Source organism: Mesoplodon mirus (assembly GCF_964341445.2).
Source record: "Mesoplodon mirus genome assembly, chromosome: 7".
NCBI lineage: Eukaryota > Metazoa > Chordata > Mammalia > Artiodactyla > Ziphiidae > Mesoplodon > Mesoplodon mirus.
In genome coordinates, this window is record NC_138983.1 from 74,184,100 (window position 1) to 74,199,465 (window position 15,366).

A 15,366-nucleotide genomic window follows, 5' to 3' on the forward strand; every position below is an offset into this window, starting at 1 on the left:
AAGTTGGGGGAAGGCTGAAGATGTGGGGACTAGAGGGCAGAATAAATAGCCCATTGGCTGTGGACGTGCAGCATGAAGGGGGCAACGGTTATGCTACCAGCCCCTCCCAATTTCCCAGAGAGGGTGGGGGAACGGATACCACTGAAAATAGGATGGAATTACGAAAAGCACACACATGGTGAAACATCAGACACATTTATAAAAGGTGCACCTTATTCCTTAACAGTAGGGTACTTTAACTGCTGCTTTCTTGCCCAGAGACTTGGGTCCATCAGGCCCTGAGTCACCATCCCGCCTCCCCCCTCCACACCCAGGCCTCTGTCCTCTTGTCCTGGTCCCTACGGGTCTGCAGCTGCACCGAGGTTTACCCTGGAGAATGGAGGCCTGGGCCTTTTGCCGGAGACATGGGCCATACTTGAGCTGTTCAATGTCCTTCTCGTATCGTCTCAAAAGCTCTTCTTTTCTCTGCAGCTGGTTCTTGAGTAGGGTGATCTTATCAAACACCAGGTACAGGTCTCTTTGTCGAAGCTGGTGGACTCTCTCCCTCTCTTTTGGGGAGAGGTGTTTCATGGACACGTGACCTGACATATCTTTGATGTTCATCAAAGTCCCGAGGGTTTTGCTCATGTCCATGTACTATGAGAAAGCATTTCGCAGGTAAGAGGCCTGGCCCAAGACCACTGGTGGCCCCTTTGAGGAGGCAAACGTCTAATTCTGTTTCATTCATTTTCTGCAGTTGCAGAGAAGAAACACATGCTTTGCAAATGAGTGCATTTGGGGCTTTTAGTACGACTTTCATTTTCCCCCGCATCCATTTACACTATGCCTTTTTGAGAATTGGGGGGAAGTGGGGAGGGGGAATGACAACAGACATAAACATTCATTCTTACTACCCAGTCTTGCAAGGAATTGGGCTCTGCAATTTCCAGCCCATGCTGGGATAGGAGATGGGCCTCGTGGAGCTACTGTAACAACTAAACATGTATGTGGCGTTGGTTTTAAACTATCTGCAGGGCACGCAGGTTTGGACAGGAGGGGACTGATGCTGGGTATACCTACCAGCTTTTCACTAAGATCTAAAGCGTCAGCCACATCCATTTTCCTTAACTTCTCAGAGACCATGATGGACCCTGGGCTGGAAAGGCCATTTTGAGGCTGAAATAAAAAAAAAGAAGAAAAACTCTCTTGGCATTCCATTATGATTTTCTACATCCAGAAGAATAACCCAAAGAATAATGGAAGAACTGGAAAGATACTAAAGAATAATTTGAGAGAGTTAATTTTTTTAACATCTTTATTGGAGTATAATTGCTTTACAATGGTGTGTTAGTTTCTGCTGTATCAAAAAGTGAATCAGCTATACGTATCCATATATTCCCATATCCCCTGCCTCTTGCGTCTCCCTCCCACCCTCCCTATCCCACCCCTCTAGGTAGACACACAGCACCGACCTGCTCTCCCTGTGCGATGCAGCTGCTTCCCACTAGCTATCTATTTTACCTTTGGTAGCGTGTGTGTATATATGTCCATGCCAAGAGAGTTGGTTTTAAATCCAGTCTGACTCTGTGAACTGCTTTCTATATGACTGTGTTCCTACCCCTTCAGAGCACGACTGCCTTTGAAATGATGCATCACTTATGCCATTCTTTGGCCACCGTCTCGTCTGTCTTCCCTTTAGGCCAGTGGTTCTCAACCGGGGGTGACTCTGGCCACCCTACCCCCTCCAGGACATTTAGCAATGCCTGGACACATTTGTGGTTGTCATAATTGCTGCTGGCGTCTAGTGGGTAGAGGACAAGGATGCTGCTAAACACCCCACGATGCATAGGGCAGTCTCCCAAACAAAGAGTTACCTGGCTCAAAAAATCAGTACCGCTGATGTTGAGAGGACAAGCTCCAGAAAAATGGGGACCATGTGGCTTTTGCTCACTATCTCCCTCCTTGTGCCCAGCATGGCACCTGGCACCGAGTGGTGCATAGTGGGCATGTTTGTTGAATGAACGAATGAAGGTTAAGTGGAAAATAGCCTCCCTCCTTTTTATTAAAGGAATCTCATTTCTGTGCAGCAGAAACCATACCCTCACAAAATTTGGCCCAACCTTCTCCTAGTTCTGGAACCTGGTGGGTGAGCATCACTTCAGACCCTTTCCAGAGACAATGCAGATAGTGTTTGCAGCTGCATCTCCCTAAGACCCCAACCAGCCAGCTGGCTGCTGGAAGCCCAAATGACTGCATGGAATGGCCACCAGTCTGAATAGGTTACCCGATCTGAACGACTACAAATAACCCTAATAAGCCTCCTTAAAAAATAAATTGGCTTTTAATGCTTGCCATGAGCCTCTCTTAGCCCTAGCATTTGTTGGCACTACCCTGAAAACCTCTGAGATTAAAAACAAAACAACTAAAAAACTATAATGGCCCCCAAAGTGACTGTGATAGATAAGAGTGGACATATTTGTCTATGTATCTATGGAGATGAGAATAAAAGAGGGTATCTGAAGATGACAATAAACCGGGCAGATCTGCTGCAAAAAGAACCTGAGATGCTGCTCAGTGTCTTCAGCTACCCTGAGCTGCTTCCTCTGTACCTCTCCAGACGCCCCCTCTTTTCCTGAGGGGAGGGTCACTAAGGAAGAGCCTGGGCTACAGGATCCAAGCACACAGTCCCCACCCGGTCTCTGCAGGCTAGCAGACACACCACCAGGGACACACCCCTGGTGTGTCTTCAATCATTATTCTGTGACCTTGGGTGAGGTACTTGACCTCCTGAAGCCTTACTTTTTCTTATCTGTTAAATGGGGACAATAATAGTAACTATGACACAAGGCTGCTACGATTCGTTCAATGACATAAGGCATGGAGCCGGCTGAGCTCAACGCCTGGCACACAGTAAGCAGTTCACAGATGTCAGCTATTCTTCCTCCTGCTCTTTCATTTAATTACTGCCAACCTTGGAGGATTGAGAGTTAGGAGGTTTCCTGCTCTGTGGTGTCAGTGGTGGGATGAGGGCTTGTTGCCAAGGAGAAGGTCTTGGAAGCAGGACCATCAGGACGTGAGATCCAGCTGAGCTCCCCACCTGGAGACGGTCCCTCTACTCCCAGCCTCAGAGAAGGAAGGTTCGATTTTATCAGGAAGACCAACACGTTTCTGAAGACTCACATCTCTAGACGTGTGAGCAAATGTCTAGAAAAATTGTAGGAGAAAATGCTGGTACAGAGAGGATGGCTTTATTATGTTTTCCAAAAGCTGGTTTAGACCAGCTGCCGCAGCAAGCCACGCTGACCTGAGCTGTCCATTGTCATGTTTCAGTCAAACACCCGATCAAACATCCATTTAGGATACAGGGCACCTTCAACCTAACAATCAAATTACTTCTGAAAATCCTGGAAAACACAAACTATGCTCCCTAAGAAAGGAAGGTTTTCTTGGATAATACTCTTTAAATACTGTTTGACAATAATAACTATCATCTATTAAAGTGCTCGCTATGAGCTAGGCACTGGGATAAGCACTTTACATAATGATCTCCTTTAATTTTTCCATCATCATTTTACAGCTGGGAAATTGAAGTCCCAGAAAGGTTAGGAGGCTGCCCAAGGTCACAGAGCTTGCAGAGCTGGGATTAGGACACAGGTCTCTGATTCTAGAACTTGTGTCTTCTTAATCATCATGGCTCCCTTTGGCTGCCCTTTATGTGTTCATGTTTTTCAGTTTATAGCAAAAAGCAAATGTTAGGCAAGCTCATGACATACTGTTGTACATTAGCTTGTTGGATATTTTCTGCAGAATACAACATGTGATGTGAAAAGGAGGGCCCAGAGATTGACCTGGCCAGCATCAGTGCAATGCTATATCATGCTGTACATGATGGCAAGCCGCCTTTCTATTCAAACATTGGATCGGTGGTACGGCCAGGCACCGATCAGTCCATACAGGTGCCAGCCCATCAGGGAGGACCTGGCCTCGAACCAATGATGTATACAGTGGTGCCAGGGCACACGGCTCGTGTCTGTCCTCATGCCCACCCTCCCCACGTGTCAGTCAATGCAGAGACAAAGTTTCTTTGGTTACCGTTCCGATCTCAACTCTTGAAAAAGGTGGCAAGTCAGGTTTTACATCCAATATTTTCTGAACATTTTTTTCCATCCCGAGGGTCTTTAAGTCTAGAAATGATCCATCCATGTGGTCCTTGTGATCTATAAAAGAAATAATTTACACTCAAAAGAAAGGCTCAGGAAGAAGTTACTGCATGTAAAAGTCACAGCTGCTATTTACTGGACACTTACCACAGGCCAGTACTAATTAGTTCACCATCCTCCCTTGGCAGGTGAGGTATCGAGGCCCAGAGAGGTGAAATGACTTGTCCAAGGCCACACAGCTCATATGAGGCTGCAGCCTCCCAGGGCGGGGGCACTGAGGGGGAACCTTCGGCCACGGGTGTGAGGATGGACTTGAACCCAGGCTTCTGTGTCCTAGCCCAGGGCTCCACCCAGCAGCAAGCTTGGCTTCTTGAAAGCCCTATTCCCTCTAAACACGGTATTTATCCTGGGAAGTTCCCCAAGGTTGGTCCTTGCACAGCATCCGTCTATGAAAAAAGTCCCAGGGGAGGCGCCATCATTCACCTGGTGTGATCACTGCTTGGCTGAGGCCCCACTGGGCGTGGGCACGCATGGGTATGCAGAGTTGGAGGGGATGGCATGTCAGAATGGAAGAGGTGGTTGGGTGAATGATGCCTCCCCCCCAAAGATGTCTGGGTCCTAATCCTTAGAGCCTATGAACATTACCTGACAGGGCAGAAGGACCTTTGCAGATGTGATGAAGGTAAGGATCTTGAGATGCGGGCTTATCCTGGATTAGCTGGGGGGACCCAATATAGGTGCATGGGTTCTTACAAGAAGCAGACACAGGGAGTCTGACTACAGACAGACAGAGACGGTGATGTGACAGAAGCAGAGAGTTGAAGGTGCTCCTCTGCCGTGAGCCAAGGAAAGCGGGGAATTTTTATTTCCTTGCCTTTTCCAGTCTAGAGACTAGAAAAGGCAAGGAAACGGATTCTTTCCTAGAGCCTCCAGAAGGAACCAGCCCCTTGCCTTTACCTTAGCGAAACTGATTTTGGACCTTTGGCCTCCAGAACTGTAAAAGAATAAATATGAGTTGTGTTAAGCCCCTAAGTTTGTGGTAATTTGTTAGAACAGCCATAGGAAACTAATATGGGGGGTGAAGGCAGGAGGTAGGATGAGAGGTGGGGAAATGCAGTGCATGTTCTGGAAGAGCTTAATTGGGTTAGAGCAGATGATGGGGGAGGGGAGGAGTAGAGGGAAGAGTTGGGATGGAAAGCTGAGTTCAGTTTGTGGCCAGCCTAGAACAGTAGCCTAAAGAGTATAAACTTGATTTAAACATCACTGAAATGTCACGAGTGTGACCTGTGTGCCCGGCCCTCTGCCAAGCAATCAACGCATCACCCCACTGTATTGTCCCGCCATCGCCTCCTTTTACACATGAGGCAGTCGGGCTCTGAGACCTGTGGCTGCTGGACGCCACACAGCTGGCAAATGGCTGAGCCAGGGCTTGGGATCACAGTGGTGTGACTCCAGGGTCTGAGTCACTGCTATTTCAGCTTCTGATGGAGCAGTGAGTTGGCTTAATGAAGGGTGATTTTTTTTTTTCAGAAAAATAACCGGGATGTATCAGAGACGAAGGAGCCAGCAGCATTTCTCAGCTGCAGCATCTCGACGTGTTGGGCGGGACAGTCCTCGTCGTGGGAGCCGTCCTGGGCACCGTAGGACGTTTAGCAGCATCCCTGGCCTCCACCTACTGGCTGCCAGGAGCATCACCCACCCAAGCTGTAATTATGAAAGATGAGAGGGTTTCAAGAAAGCAAACCGAGAGGGTTGGGTAGGCCAGAGAGAACATGGCGGGGGGAGGAAGCTGGGGCTTCAGTGCAGGGGGGGCCACGTCAGTTGCCAAAGAGGCAAAGACAATGTGGGAAGTTGGTGGTGAGCACACAGGGTGTAATGCACTTCAAGGTCTTAGTGGGACAGGAGTACAAGCAGTAGAAAAGGAGCTAAAGAAGCAGTGGTCCCAGTGAAGATGCACCAGCTTGAAGTGCATGTTTGATGACGAAGGAGAAAGATGGAGTGGGAGGCTGTAGACGCTGAAGAAGGAGGTCGTGATTCAGGAGCTTGTGCACAAGGTGGTCTGGGAGGGAGAGAGAAGGGGAGACTCAGGGAGGGAAGAGCTGCATTTGGAAAGAGAACGTAGTGAGGGAAGATGGAGGGAAAGGAGGAAAGGTGGGTGCGGAGAGAGACAGGAGGGGAGCTGAATAGGCTCGTGCCTGGGCCCTTGACCTCTGACAATGCCACTTGCTGAGAATTTCCAGCTTGGAAGAGTGAGAATAATAATATTATAATAATAGCTATTCAGTATTAACCACTTGCCGTGTGCCAGGCACCATGCCAGAAGTTTACCACGTGATATTTTCTGATCATTACAAACAGCCTAGCAAGGAAATGTGTTTGCATTTATAGGTGAGACACAGACGCCCAGCAAGGTTAAGCTATGGAGCTGGTAAGCAGTAGGATCAGAATTCAGACCTAGGTCTCTCATTCTCTTTTCAGAGAGACTAGAGGCTGGAGAGTGAAGCGCTGGGCTGGCTTATGTGAAGGGTGCGTGAGGAGAGGGGCACTGGGTGGATCCCGAGATGGCAGAGATGGGTGATGCAGACTTGGGCTGTTGGAAAGAGGGATTTTCTTCTCTGGGAGAAGCAGCAATTCTTGATTATAGTTCTGGTTACAAAATTTACACATGCCTGTTACACAAATCCAAACAGGGCAGAAACCCATAAAGTGGAAAGTGTCCCCCCGCTGTATCCTCAGTGGCCGGCACACAGTAGGGCTGCAATAAATAGTTGTTGAACGACTGAGGGAAAGTCAAGGCTCACGCAGTCTTATCATGCTGGGATAATACTCTCAACACTTTTATGTCTTTTCCTCCAGATTTCTCCTGTGGTTGGATATTGGCATTTGAAAAAAAAAAAAAAAGAAAAAAAAGGGGAGAACACTGTGCATATTGTATTACAACTTTCTTTTTTTTCACATAAAAATACTGTGTATCTTGGATATCTGAGAAAGAGCGATTTTCTATGTATGCAGGGAATCCTTTTATTTGCAACAAAGTCTTGCAGAAATAGACACAATCAACTGAGCTTGCAAAGATCAATGTAAAAAGTCCTTTCTTTCCCTTATCAAAAGAAGCTGAGAAACCAGGCAGGAGGAGAGGGGAGCTGACTTTTAAGGTCCTCCTTAGATGTTTCCTGTCTTCCAGTGGGACCACACAGTAATCCTTCACCAATTAGATTTTTTTTTTTTTAGGTCGCAGCTTTTTTATTTTTTAATTGAGATATAGTCAATGTAAAATATTGTATGTTTCAGGTGTACAACATAGTGATTCACAATTTTTAAAGGTTATATTCCATTTATAGTTATTATAAAATATTGGCTATGGGCTTCCCTGGTGGCGCAGTGGTTGAGAGTCTGCCTGCTAATGCAGGGGACACGGGTTCGGGCCCTGGTCTGGGAGGATCCCAAATGCCGCGGAGCGACTAGGCCTGTGAGCCACAACTACTGAGCCTGCGCGTCTGGAGCCTGTGTTCCGCAACGAGAGAGGCCGCGATAGTGAGAGGCCAGCGCACCACAATGAGGAGTGGCCCCCGCTTGCCACAACTAGAGAAAGCCCTCGCAGAGAAACGAAGACCCAAGACAGCCAAAAAAATAAATAAATGAACAAATGTGGGGTTTAAAAAAAAAAGAAAAAAAAATTAGGAAAAAGTGAAATTAAAAAAAATATATTGGCTATATTCCCTGTGCTGTAAAATATATCATTGTAGCTTATTTATTTTATACATAGTAGTTTGTACCTCTTTTTTTTAAAATTGGAGTATAGCTGCTTTACGACGTTGTGTTAGTTTCAACTGTACAGCAACGTGAATCAGCTCTATGTATTCATATAGCCCCTCTTTTTTGAATTTCCTTCCCATTCTGGTCACAGAAGGATGGAACGCTTCATGAATTTCCGTGTCATCCTTGCACAGGGGCCATGTTAATCTTCTCTGTATTGTTCCGATTTTAGTATATGTGCTGCTGAAGTGAGCACGGTAGTTTGTTCCTCTTATTTCCCTACCTCTAACTTGTCCCTCCCCCTTTCCCGCTCCCCACTGGTAACCACTAGTTTGTTTTCTATATCTGTGAGTCTATTTCTTTTTTTCTTATATTCACTAGTTTTATTTTTTAGATTCCACATAAAAGTCATATCATACAGTATTTGTCTTTCTCTGTCTGACTTATTTCACTAAGCATAGTACCCTCCAAGTCCATCCATGTTGCTGCAAATGGCAAAATTGCATTCTTTTTTATGGCTGTGTAGTATTCCACTGCATATATAGATATAGATATAGATATAGATATAGATATAGATATAGATATAGATATATCACATCTATTTTTGGGGGGTGGCCACACCATGCAGCTTGTGGGATCTTAGTTCCCCAACCAGGGACTGAACCTGGGCCGTAGCAGTGAAAGCGTCAACTCCTATCCACTGGACCGCCAGGGAATTCCCTACTGCATCTTCTTTATCCACTCATCTGTGGATGGGCACTTAGGTTGCTTTCATGTCTTGGCTATCGTAAATAATGCTGCTATGAACATTGGGGTGCATGTATCTTTTTGAATTAGTGTTTTCCATTTTAGGGGAATAAATACCCAGGAGTGGAATTGCTGGATCATGTGGTAGTTCTATTTTTAGTGTTTTGAGAAACCTTCAAACTGTTTTCCGTAGTGGCCACACCAATTTACATTTCCACCAACAGTGTACAAGGGTTCCCTTTTCTCCATATCCTCACAAATAACAGTTGTTATTTGTGTTCTTTTTGGTGACGGCCATTGTGACAGGTGTTAGGTGATATCTTAACCAATCAGATCTTTAGTAGTGACCCCAATCTCCTGGGCTGCTCATGACATGATCCAACAATAGTTACTCAACCTGGATTTCCCTGAGGGATTTATTCCAGGATTTTACAGACCTAGCTTGTTACGTGCGTTTTATCCGTTAGGACAATATTTTAAAAGGCAGGTAGTATGGTGGTTCAGAGCAGGGGCTTTGAGGTCAGAGGGACCTGGATGGAGTCCCAGCTTTACCACTCGGCAGCTAGGAAATGCAGCCCATTGTCAAGAGCCGAGGAAGAAGGCCTGGGAAGAGAACTGAGTGCTCACGGCTAAGAAAATCTGACTAGCTGTCAAATAGAGATGCGGCAGGGGTCACAGGTAAAGGCACCTCGGCGTGAGTAAATCACGCTGCCCTACCTGTGTGCATACCCATCTGCTTGCCATCCACATTTAGTTCACATTAAATCAACAAGTATTCAAGGCTGATGCGGATGGCAGCTACCGTTTCCTAAGGCTTATGTGTGACCCCATGATTTGGGTACCACGTCGTTTAATCCTCACAACTACCTGGTGAGATCTTAACCCCATTTTATAACCAAGTAAACAGAGGCACACAGAAGTCGAGACCTGCTCACACAATGAGTAAGCGCACACTTGATAGTCACACCTTAGCAGCTGGTCTCCAAAGCCTGAACTCAGACTTATTCGCTCTAATGCAAATGGGGCTTTGCTGGGGCGAGGCCCGCGGCGTGCATCAGACACCCTTCACTCCAGGGAATGAAACTCTCAGGTTTGTCTCTGTTCAAGTTAACGACAGAACCTGTCCTCTAGGAACTGGGCATGCACCTGGTACCCCTCTGGATCTTCGGAGGGCATGTGGGGTCACAGAAAAAACACAAGTGCCAGGATCACAACGACCTCAGTTTGAGTCCTGACCCTACCATGCACCAGCTGTGTGACTTTGAGCAAGTTCCTTAATGTTATTGATACTCAGTTTCCTTACTTGCAAAATAAAGACGACAATAGTACCTGGCTCATTGGGCTGTTGGAAGACGAAAGTACACAGTACACGTAAAACAACTAACACAGTGACAAGTACCGAGGAGGAGTTAAACAAACCATGGTTCCTACCCTCCTCTTAGGAACTGTGAACACACAAGGCTCTTAGGACTGCTTGCGTATGGTGATGAGTGACTGGGGATCCCCTGCTGGCCTCAGTAATGGGAAGTACCTTGAATCACTTATCATGGTGGTCTAACACATAAAAAGTTTTTGAGCCAGCTTCTTCTTTTTTTTTACGGTATGTGGGCCTCTCACTGTTGTGGCCTCTCCCTTTGCGGGGCACAGGCTCCGGACACACAGGTTCAGCGGCCATGGCTCACGGGCTCAGCCGCTCCGCGGCATGTGGGATCTTCCCGGACCGGGGCACGAACCCGTGTCCCCTGCATCGGCAGGCGGACTCTCAACCACTGCGCCACCAGGGAAGCCCCTGATGGCTTAATTTCGCAACCCATGTTTCTTTACGGGAATGTATGACTAGATTTAGAGACAGAGGCTTCAGTGACTCCTAAAGCCTGGGGAGGGGACAGTGCACACATTGCTTGGCCCCGCTATTACTAGGATAGAGATCATGGTCTTTCCTTGTTTTAGTTCTGATTTTGAAGAACAGCTAGAACTGTGGGCCACATCTCTCTTGGTTTCACGCACACTCAGACTCTGCCGTGATTACAACGACAGTAATACAGGGGTTGGGGAGGGGCTGGGTTGCCGGGAGCAATGCAGCGCCCCTGTTCTCTACGCTATCGGTGAGGGGCAGGCACTTACAGAAAAGTTCATCTGGATTTTGCCTTTTTTTTTTTTAATACTTTTTTTCTTAAACCCCACATTTGTTTATTTATTTATTTTTTTGGCTGTCTTGGGTCTTCGTTTCTGTGAGAGGGCTTCATCTAGTTGCAGCAAGCAGGGGCCACTCTTCATCGCGGTGCGCAGGCCTCTCACTATCGCGGCCTCTCGTTGCGGAGCACAGGCTGCAGACGCGCTGGCTCAGTAGTTGTGGCTCACGGGTCTAGCTGCTCCGCGGCATGTGGGATCCTCCCAGACCAGGGCTCGAACCCGTGTCCCCTGCATTAGCAGGCAGACTCCCAACCACTGTGCCACCAGGGAAGCCTTGCCTTTCTTTTTAAACACGTTTAAAAGAAATTCACACCACCTTCTGGATTACCTTAGACATATCCTGGCTGGGGTTGCTTAATCACCAGAGTTGAAAATCACTCCTCTATTCTCATTCATTATTGTAAGAATGTCAAATTTGCGCAGCCTCTCTGGAGAGCGCTTTGGCAAGTAGTATCAAGGATAAATGTTGGAGTTTCCCAGGTGTGGCCCTGGGCTCTCCCTTCTCATTCAATACTTTCTTCCTAGTGATACCATTCACACGTATGGCTTTAATCACCATCCATCCATCCACCCGTCCATCCATCCCATCTGACTAAGCACCCGCTATGTGGCACATGTTCTTCTGGGTTCCAGGGCCACATCACTGATACGGTTGGATATCCAGGGTGACAGCTGCGTCCTTGGCACCTCACTTTGGATGTCTACAGGCACCTCACACTCATCTTCCCTCTCAAACCTGGTCCTCCTGTGGCATTCTTTACTCTGGATTTTAGTGAAGGAACCACATCTGTACTTTTAACACAAGCCAGAAACCTGGAGATCTGTAGCCCCCTTTCTCTCCATCACTTCCCTTCTAGCCATATCTAACTCCATCACTGAGGCCTGTTGATTCATCTCTTAAATGCCCCTGGAATCTTCTCTCTTGCTCCGTCCCCTCCATTGCCACAGTGAGGGCCACCATCGTGTCTTGTGACAGCCTCCTAACTGCTCTCCCGGGGTTCTGTGCTGGCCACCTTCCTGTACATTTTCCACTCGTGGCCAAGATGACTGTCTCCAAATGCAAGCCTGTTCCATCAGTTCCTTACTTAAAACCTTTCGTGGGCTTCTCTCTGCTCTCAGGTTAAAGCAGAGCTTCTTACCAGTGCTCTGCAAGCCCCCGGCCACACCATGATACAGCCCCTGTGGACCTCCTTCACCAGTCCCTGCCCTCCGCCTCCATTTCTTTTAGTCCCGTGAGTTTTCCATGCTTCCTGCGATCCCACCACGCTGCTCCCTCCACCCAGAATGCCCTCCCCTCCCCTCTTTGGCAAATAACTCCTATGCACCCTGCAGGTGCCCTGCCGTCCCTGACCAGGTCAGAGCCCTGCACTTCTCCTTCAAAGCAACTGTCATGATTAAAGTTTTACATGTGAGTGATTTTTCAGTTAATGCCCCACCCCTATTCCTCCCTGAGACCCTAAGATCTACAAGCGCAGGGAGAGTGCCTGTTAGTTCCCCAATATTTTATTATGAAAGATTTCAAATGTACAGTGAAGAGGGAGGAATTTTACAGCCAACATCCATATACCCCATAACCTGAATTCTACCTGTTTCTGACCCCATTATATTTCCAACCTGCACTGTGCCTGGTATCTAGGAGGCCTGCGATAAATCTTTGTTGAATGAAAGTGGTTCATATCCTTCCACATCTAGGATGATAAAGATAAGATGAACAGGTATGTGTGAATAATATTTATGTCAGCCTCATCTATTAAGTGTGAAAAACTGGAAGCAACTTAAATGCCCATGATAGAGGACTGGCTAAATAAATTACGGTACACCCTTCAGAATGAGGTTCCTTGCCATCAGTGACAGCGATGATGTAGATCTTTGTGTATTGACATGGAAGGGTGCTCCAGATGTACTGTTAGGAATGAAACTAAAGGAAATTGGGTATAATATGACATTATTCTTTTGTAAAGTTAAAAAATCAATACACGTGGATAGGTAGTGCCTATTTTATGCCAGGTACTATTTTAAGTACTTTACATGTATCAATGCATTTTAATCCTCACAAAAATCCTAAGGGGTGAGTATTCCCTATTATCCCCATTTTACAGGTAAAGAAACAGGCACAGAGAGGGGAAGTAACTTGCCTAGAATCACACAGCTCTTTCCATGGGAAAATGCCCTGGAAGTTCCACACAAAATATGATCGTAGTGACGATACCAAACGCTAGCGAGGATGTGAAGCAACAGGAACTCTCATTCATTGTTGGCGGGAACGCAAAACAGCCACTTTGGAAAAGAGTTTTGTGGTTTTCTTAAAAACTAAACGTACTCTACGGACTTCCCTGGTGGCCTAGTGGTTAAGAATCCGCCTGCCAATGCAAGGGACACAGGTTCAAGCCCTGGTCTGGGAAGATCCCACATGCCACAGAGCAACTAAGCCTGTGTGCCACAACTACTGAGCCTGTGCTCTAGAGCCCGTGAGCCACAACTACTGAGCCCGCGTGCCACAACTACTGAAGCCTGCGCACCTAGAGCCCATGCAACGCAACAAGAGAAGCCACTGCAATGAGAAGCCCGTGCACCACAAGGAAGAGTAGCCCCCGCTTGCCGTAACTAGAGAAAGCCCATGCGCAGCAATGAAGACCCAATGCAGCCAAAAATAAATAAAATAAAATAAATTAATTAAAAAAAAAAACTAAATGTACTCTAACCACACGATTCAGCAACCGCGCCCTTGGTATTTACTCAAAGAAGTTGAAAACATGTCCACACAAAACCCTGCATGTGGACGTTTATGGCAGCTTTATTCATAACTGCCAAAACTTGGAAGCCACCAGGATGTCCTTCAGTAGGTGAATGGATAATGGAATATTATTGGGCACTTAAAAAGAAAAAAAGAGCTATCAAGCCATGAAAAGACTTGGAGGAAACGAAAATGCATATTACTAAATAAAAAAAACTAATCTGAAAAGTTGTATGATTCCAACTACATGATATCCTGGAAAAGGCAAAAACTATGGCGACGGTAAAAAGATCTGTGGTTGCCAGGGGCTGCGGGGGGGCTGGGAGGGACCACAGAGGATTTTCAGGGCAGTGAAACTATTCTTTTTTTGGGGGGGGATAAGTTCTTTTATTTGGAATAAAAATGTCCAGTTTTGAAAAGAAAAGACGTTATCTTAAAAACTTAAGTCCTCAAACCACAGGTTTCCCCATGACGAGTTGAATTCCTGAACACTGCAGAGGGATTACTGGAGATGTTGATTACTTAAGGCACTAATAGGAAGGCACTGAAGAACAGCAGGGCCAGGCTTCAATCAGACAAACATGCGCTGCCATGGAGGAATTGCATAGGCTGGCTCTGAAGTTGGCTTCTCCTTTGCTTCTTTTTATTTTGTTAAACTTGTAGCTTTACTTTCCTCAGTTTCTAGAATATCAGTTTCTAGATATTTGGGTTTATGGGTTATCATCATTTTGCTTTATTACCACGTCCCTGATCTGTAACTTCACCCACCCCACTTCCCCTCTATGGACTCCACAGGTGGCTTTTAATGAATTCTGCGTACTTTCTGTTACTGTGTAGTTACAGAGTGACCTGAGAAGTGAAACTCATAAATCGAGTTGACCTAATACCAGGGCTTTGTGCACAGAATCCACCAATCTGCTCAGAGATGGCCTGATCTGAACCACATCCCCCGCCGTGCTCCCTGGCTTCTGCTTAGGGCAGTAGATTTGGGATCAAAGGCACCTTCAGGACTGGACCATCTTCCCGGTGGAGCATCGTGATTTACAGGGCCTCTGGGTCCTCCCCGGGGTGGGCCTCATTATTGGTGGACCTGCTGGTCTCAGGACTTAATGAAGCTCAGGTTGTTGATGTCTCATCGCAGAAAGAATTCAGTGAGAGACAAAGTGATAGGTAAGACGTGGACTTATTTAGAGAGAAACACACTCCACAGACAGAGCGTGGGCCATCTCAGAAGGCGAGAAAGGCCAGGGCAGGGAAACGATTCTGTATGATATTATAATGGTGGATACATGTCATCACACATTTGTCCAAGTCCAAACCCATAGGATGTACAACACCAAGAGTGACCCCTACACAGCACTGTAAATCAACTACACTCCAATAAAATCAAAATGAAAAAGAGTGAACCCTAATATAAACCATGGACTTTGGGTGATTAGGATGTGTCAATGTAGGTTCATCAGTCCTGACAACTGTACCTCTCTGGTGCTGATGCTGATAAATGGGGGAGGCTGTGTATGAGTGGGGACAGGGGGTACCTGGGAAATCTCTGTATCATCCTCTCAATTTTGCCATGAACATAAAACTGCTCTAAAAAACGTCTCTACTCTATATATGTATATATATGGTTACTTCTGAGAGAGAAGATTTAGCATAATTTCGATTTTTCCTTTTGCCACTGTCACGTCTCATTTTTCTCCAGTAATCACGTCTCACTTGTGTACTTTTTTCCAGGAACACTGCTTCTCAAGTGGTGAAGCAAAGTGAAGTCTGGAGAAGGGAACACTTGGCCACATA

At 46.5% G+C, this 15,366-nt stretch overlaps 2 protein-coding genes across 2 annotated transcripts in view; both read right to left on the reverse strand.

Moving 5' to 3' along the window:
• Positions 1-15,366, reverse strand: part of LOC309808805 (forkhead-associated domain-containing protein 1-like) — a gene marked incomplete at its 5' end in the record, with an annotated part of 205,828 nt that overhangs the window by 8,574 nt on the left and 181,888 nt on the right. The gene's annotated exons all lie outside the window — the stretch shown is intronic.
• LOC309807969 (forkhead-associated domain-containing protein 1-like) overlaps positions 1-15,366 on the reverse strand; it is a gene marked incomplete at its 3' end in the record, with an annotated part of 96,680 nt that overhangs the window by 320 nt on the left and 80,994 nt on the right. Inside the window, exons 15-18 of the mRNA XM_082627980.1 lie at positions 6,101-6,198; positions 4,072-4,188; positions 1,060-1,155; positions 416-636 (exon numbers count right to left, since the gene is read on the reverse strand). Coding sequence (XP_082484106.1) covers positions 416-636; positions 1,060-1,155; positions 4,072-4,188; positions 6,101-6,198 — 532 coding nt within the window. The remainder of the gene's footprint in view (positions 1-415; positions 637-1,059; positions 1,156-4,071; positions 4,189-6,100; positions 6,199-15,366) is intronic.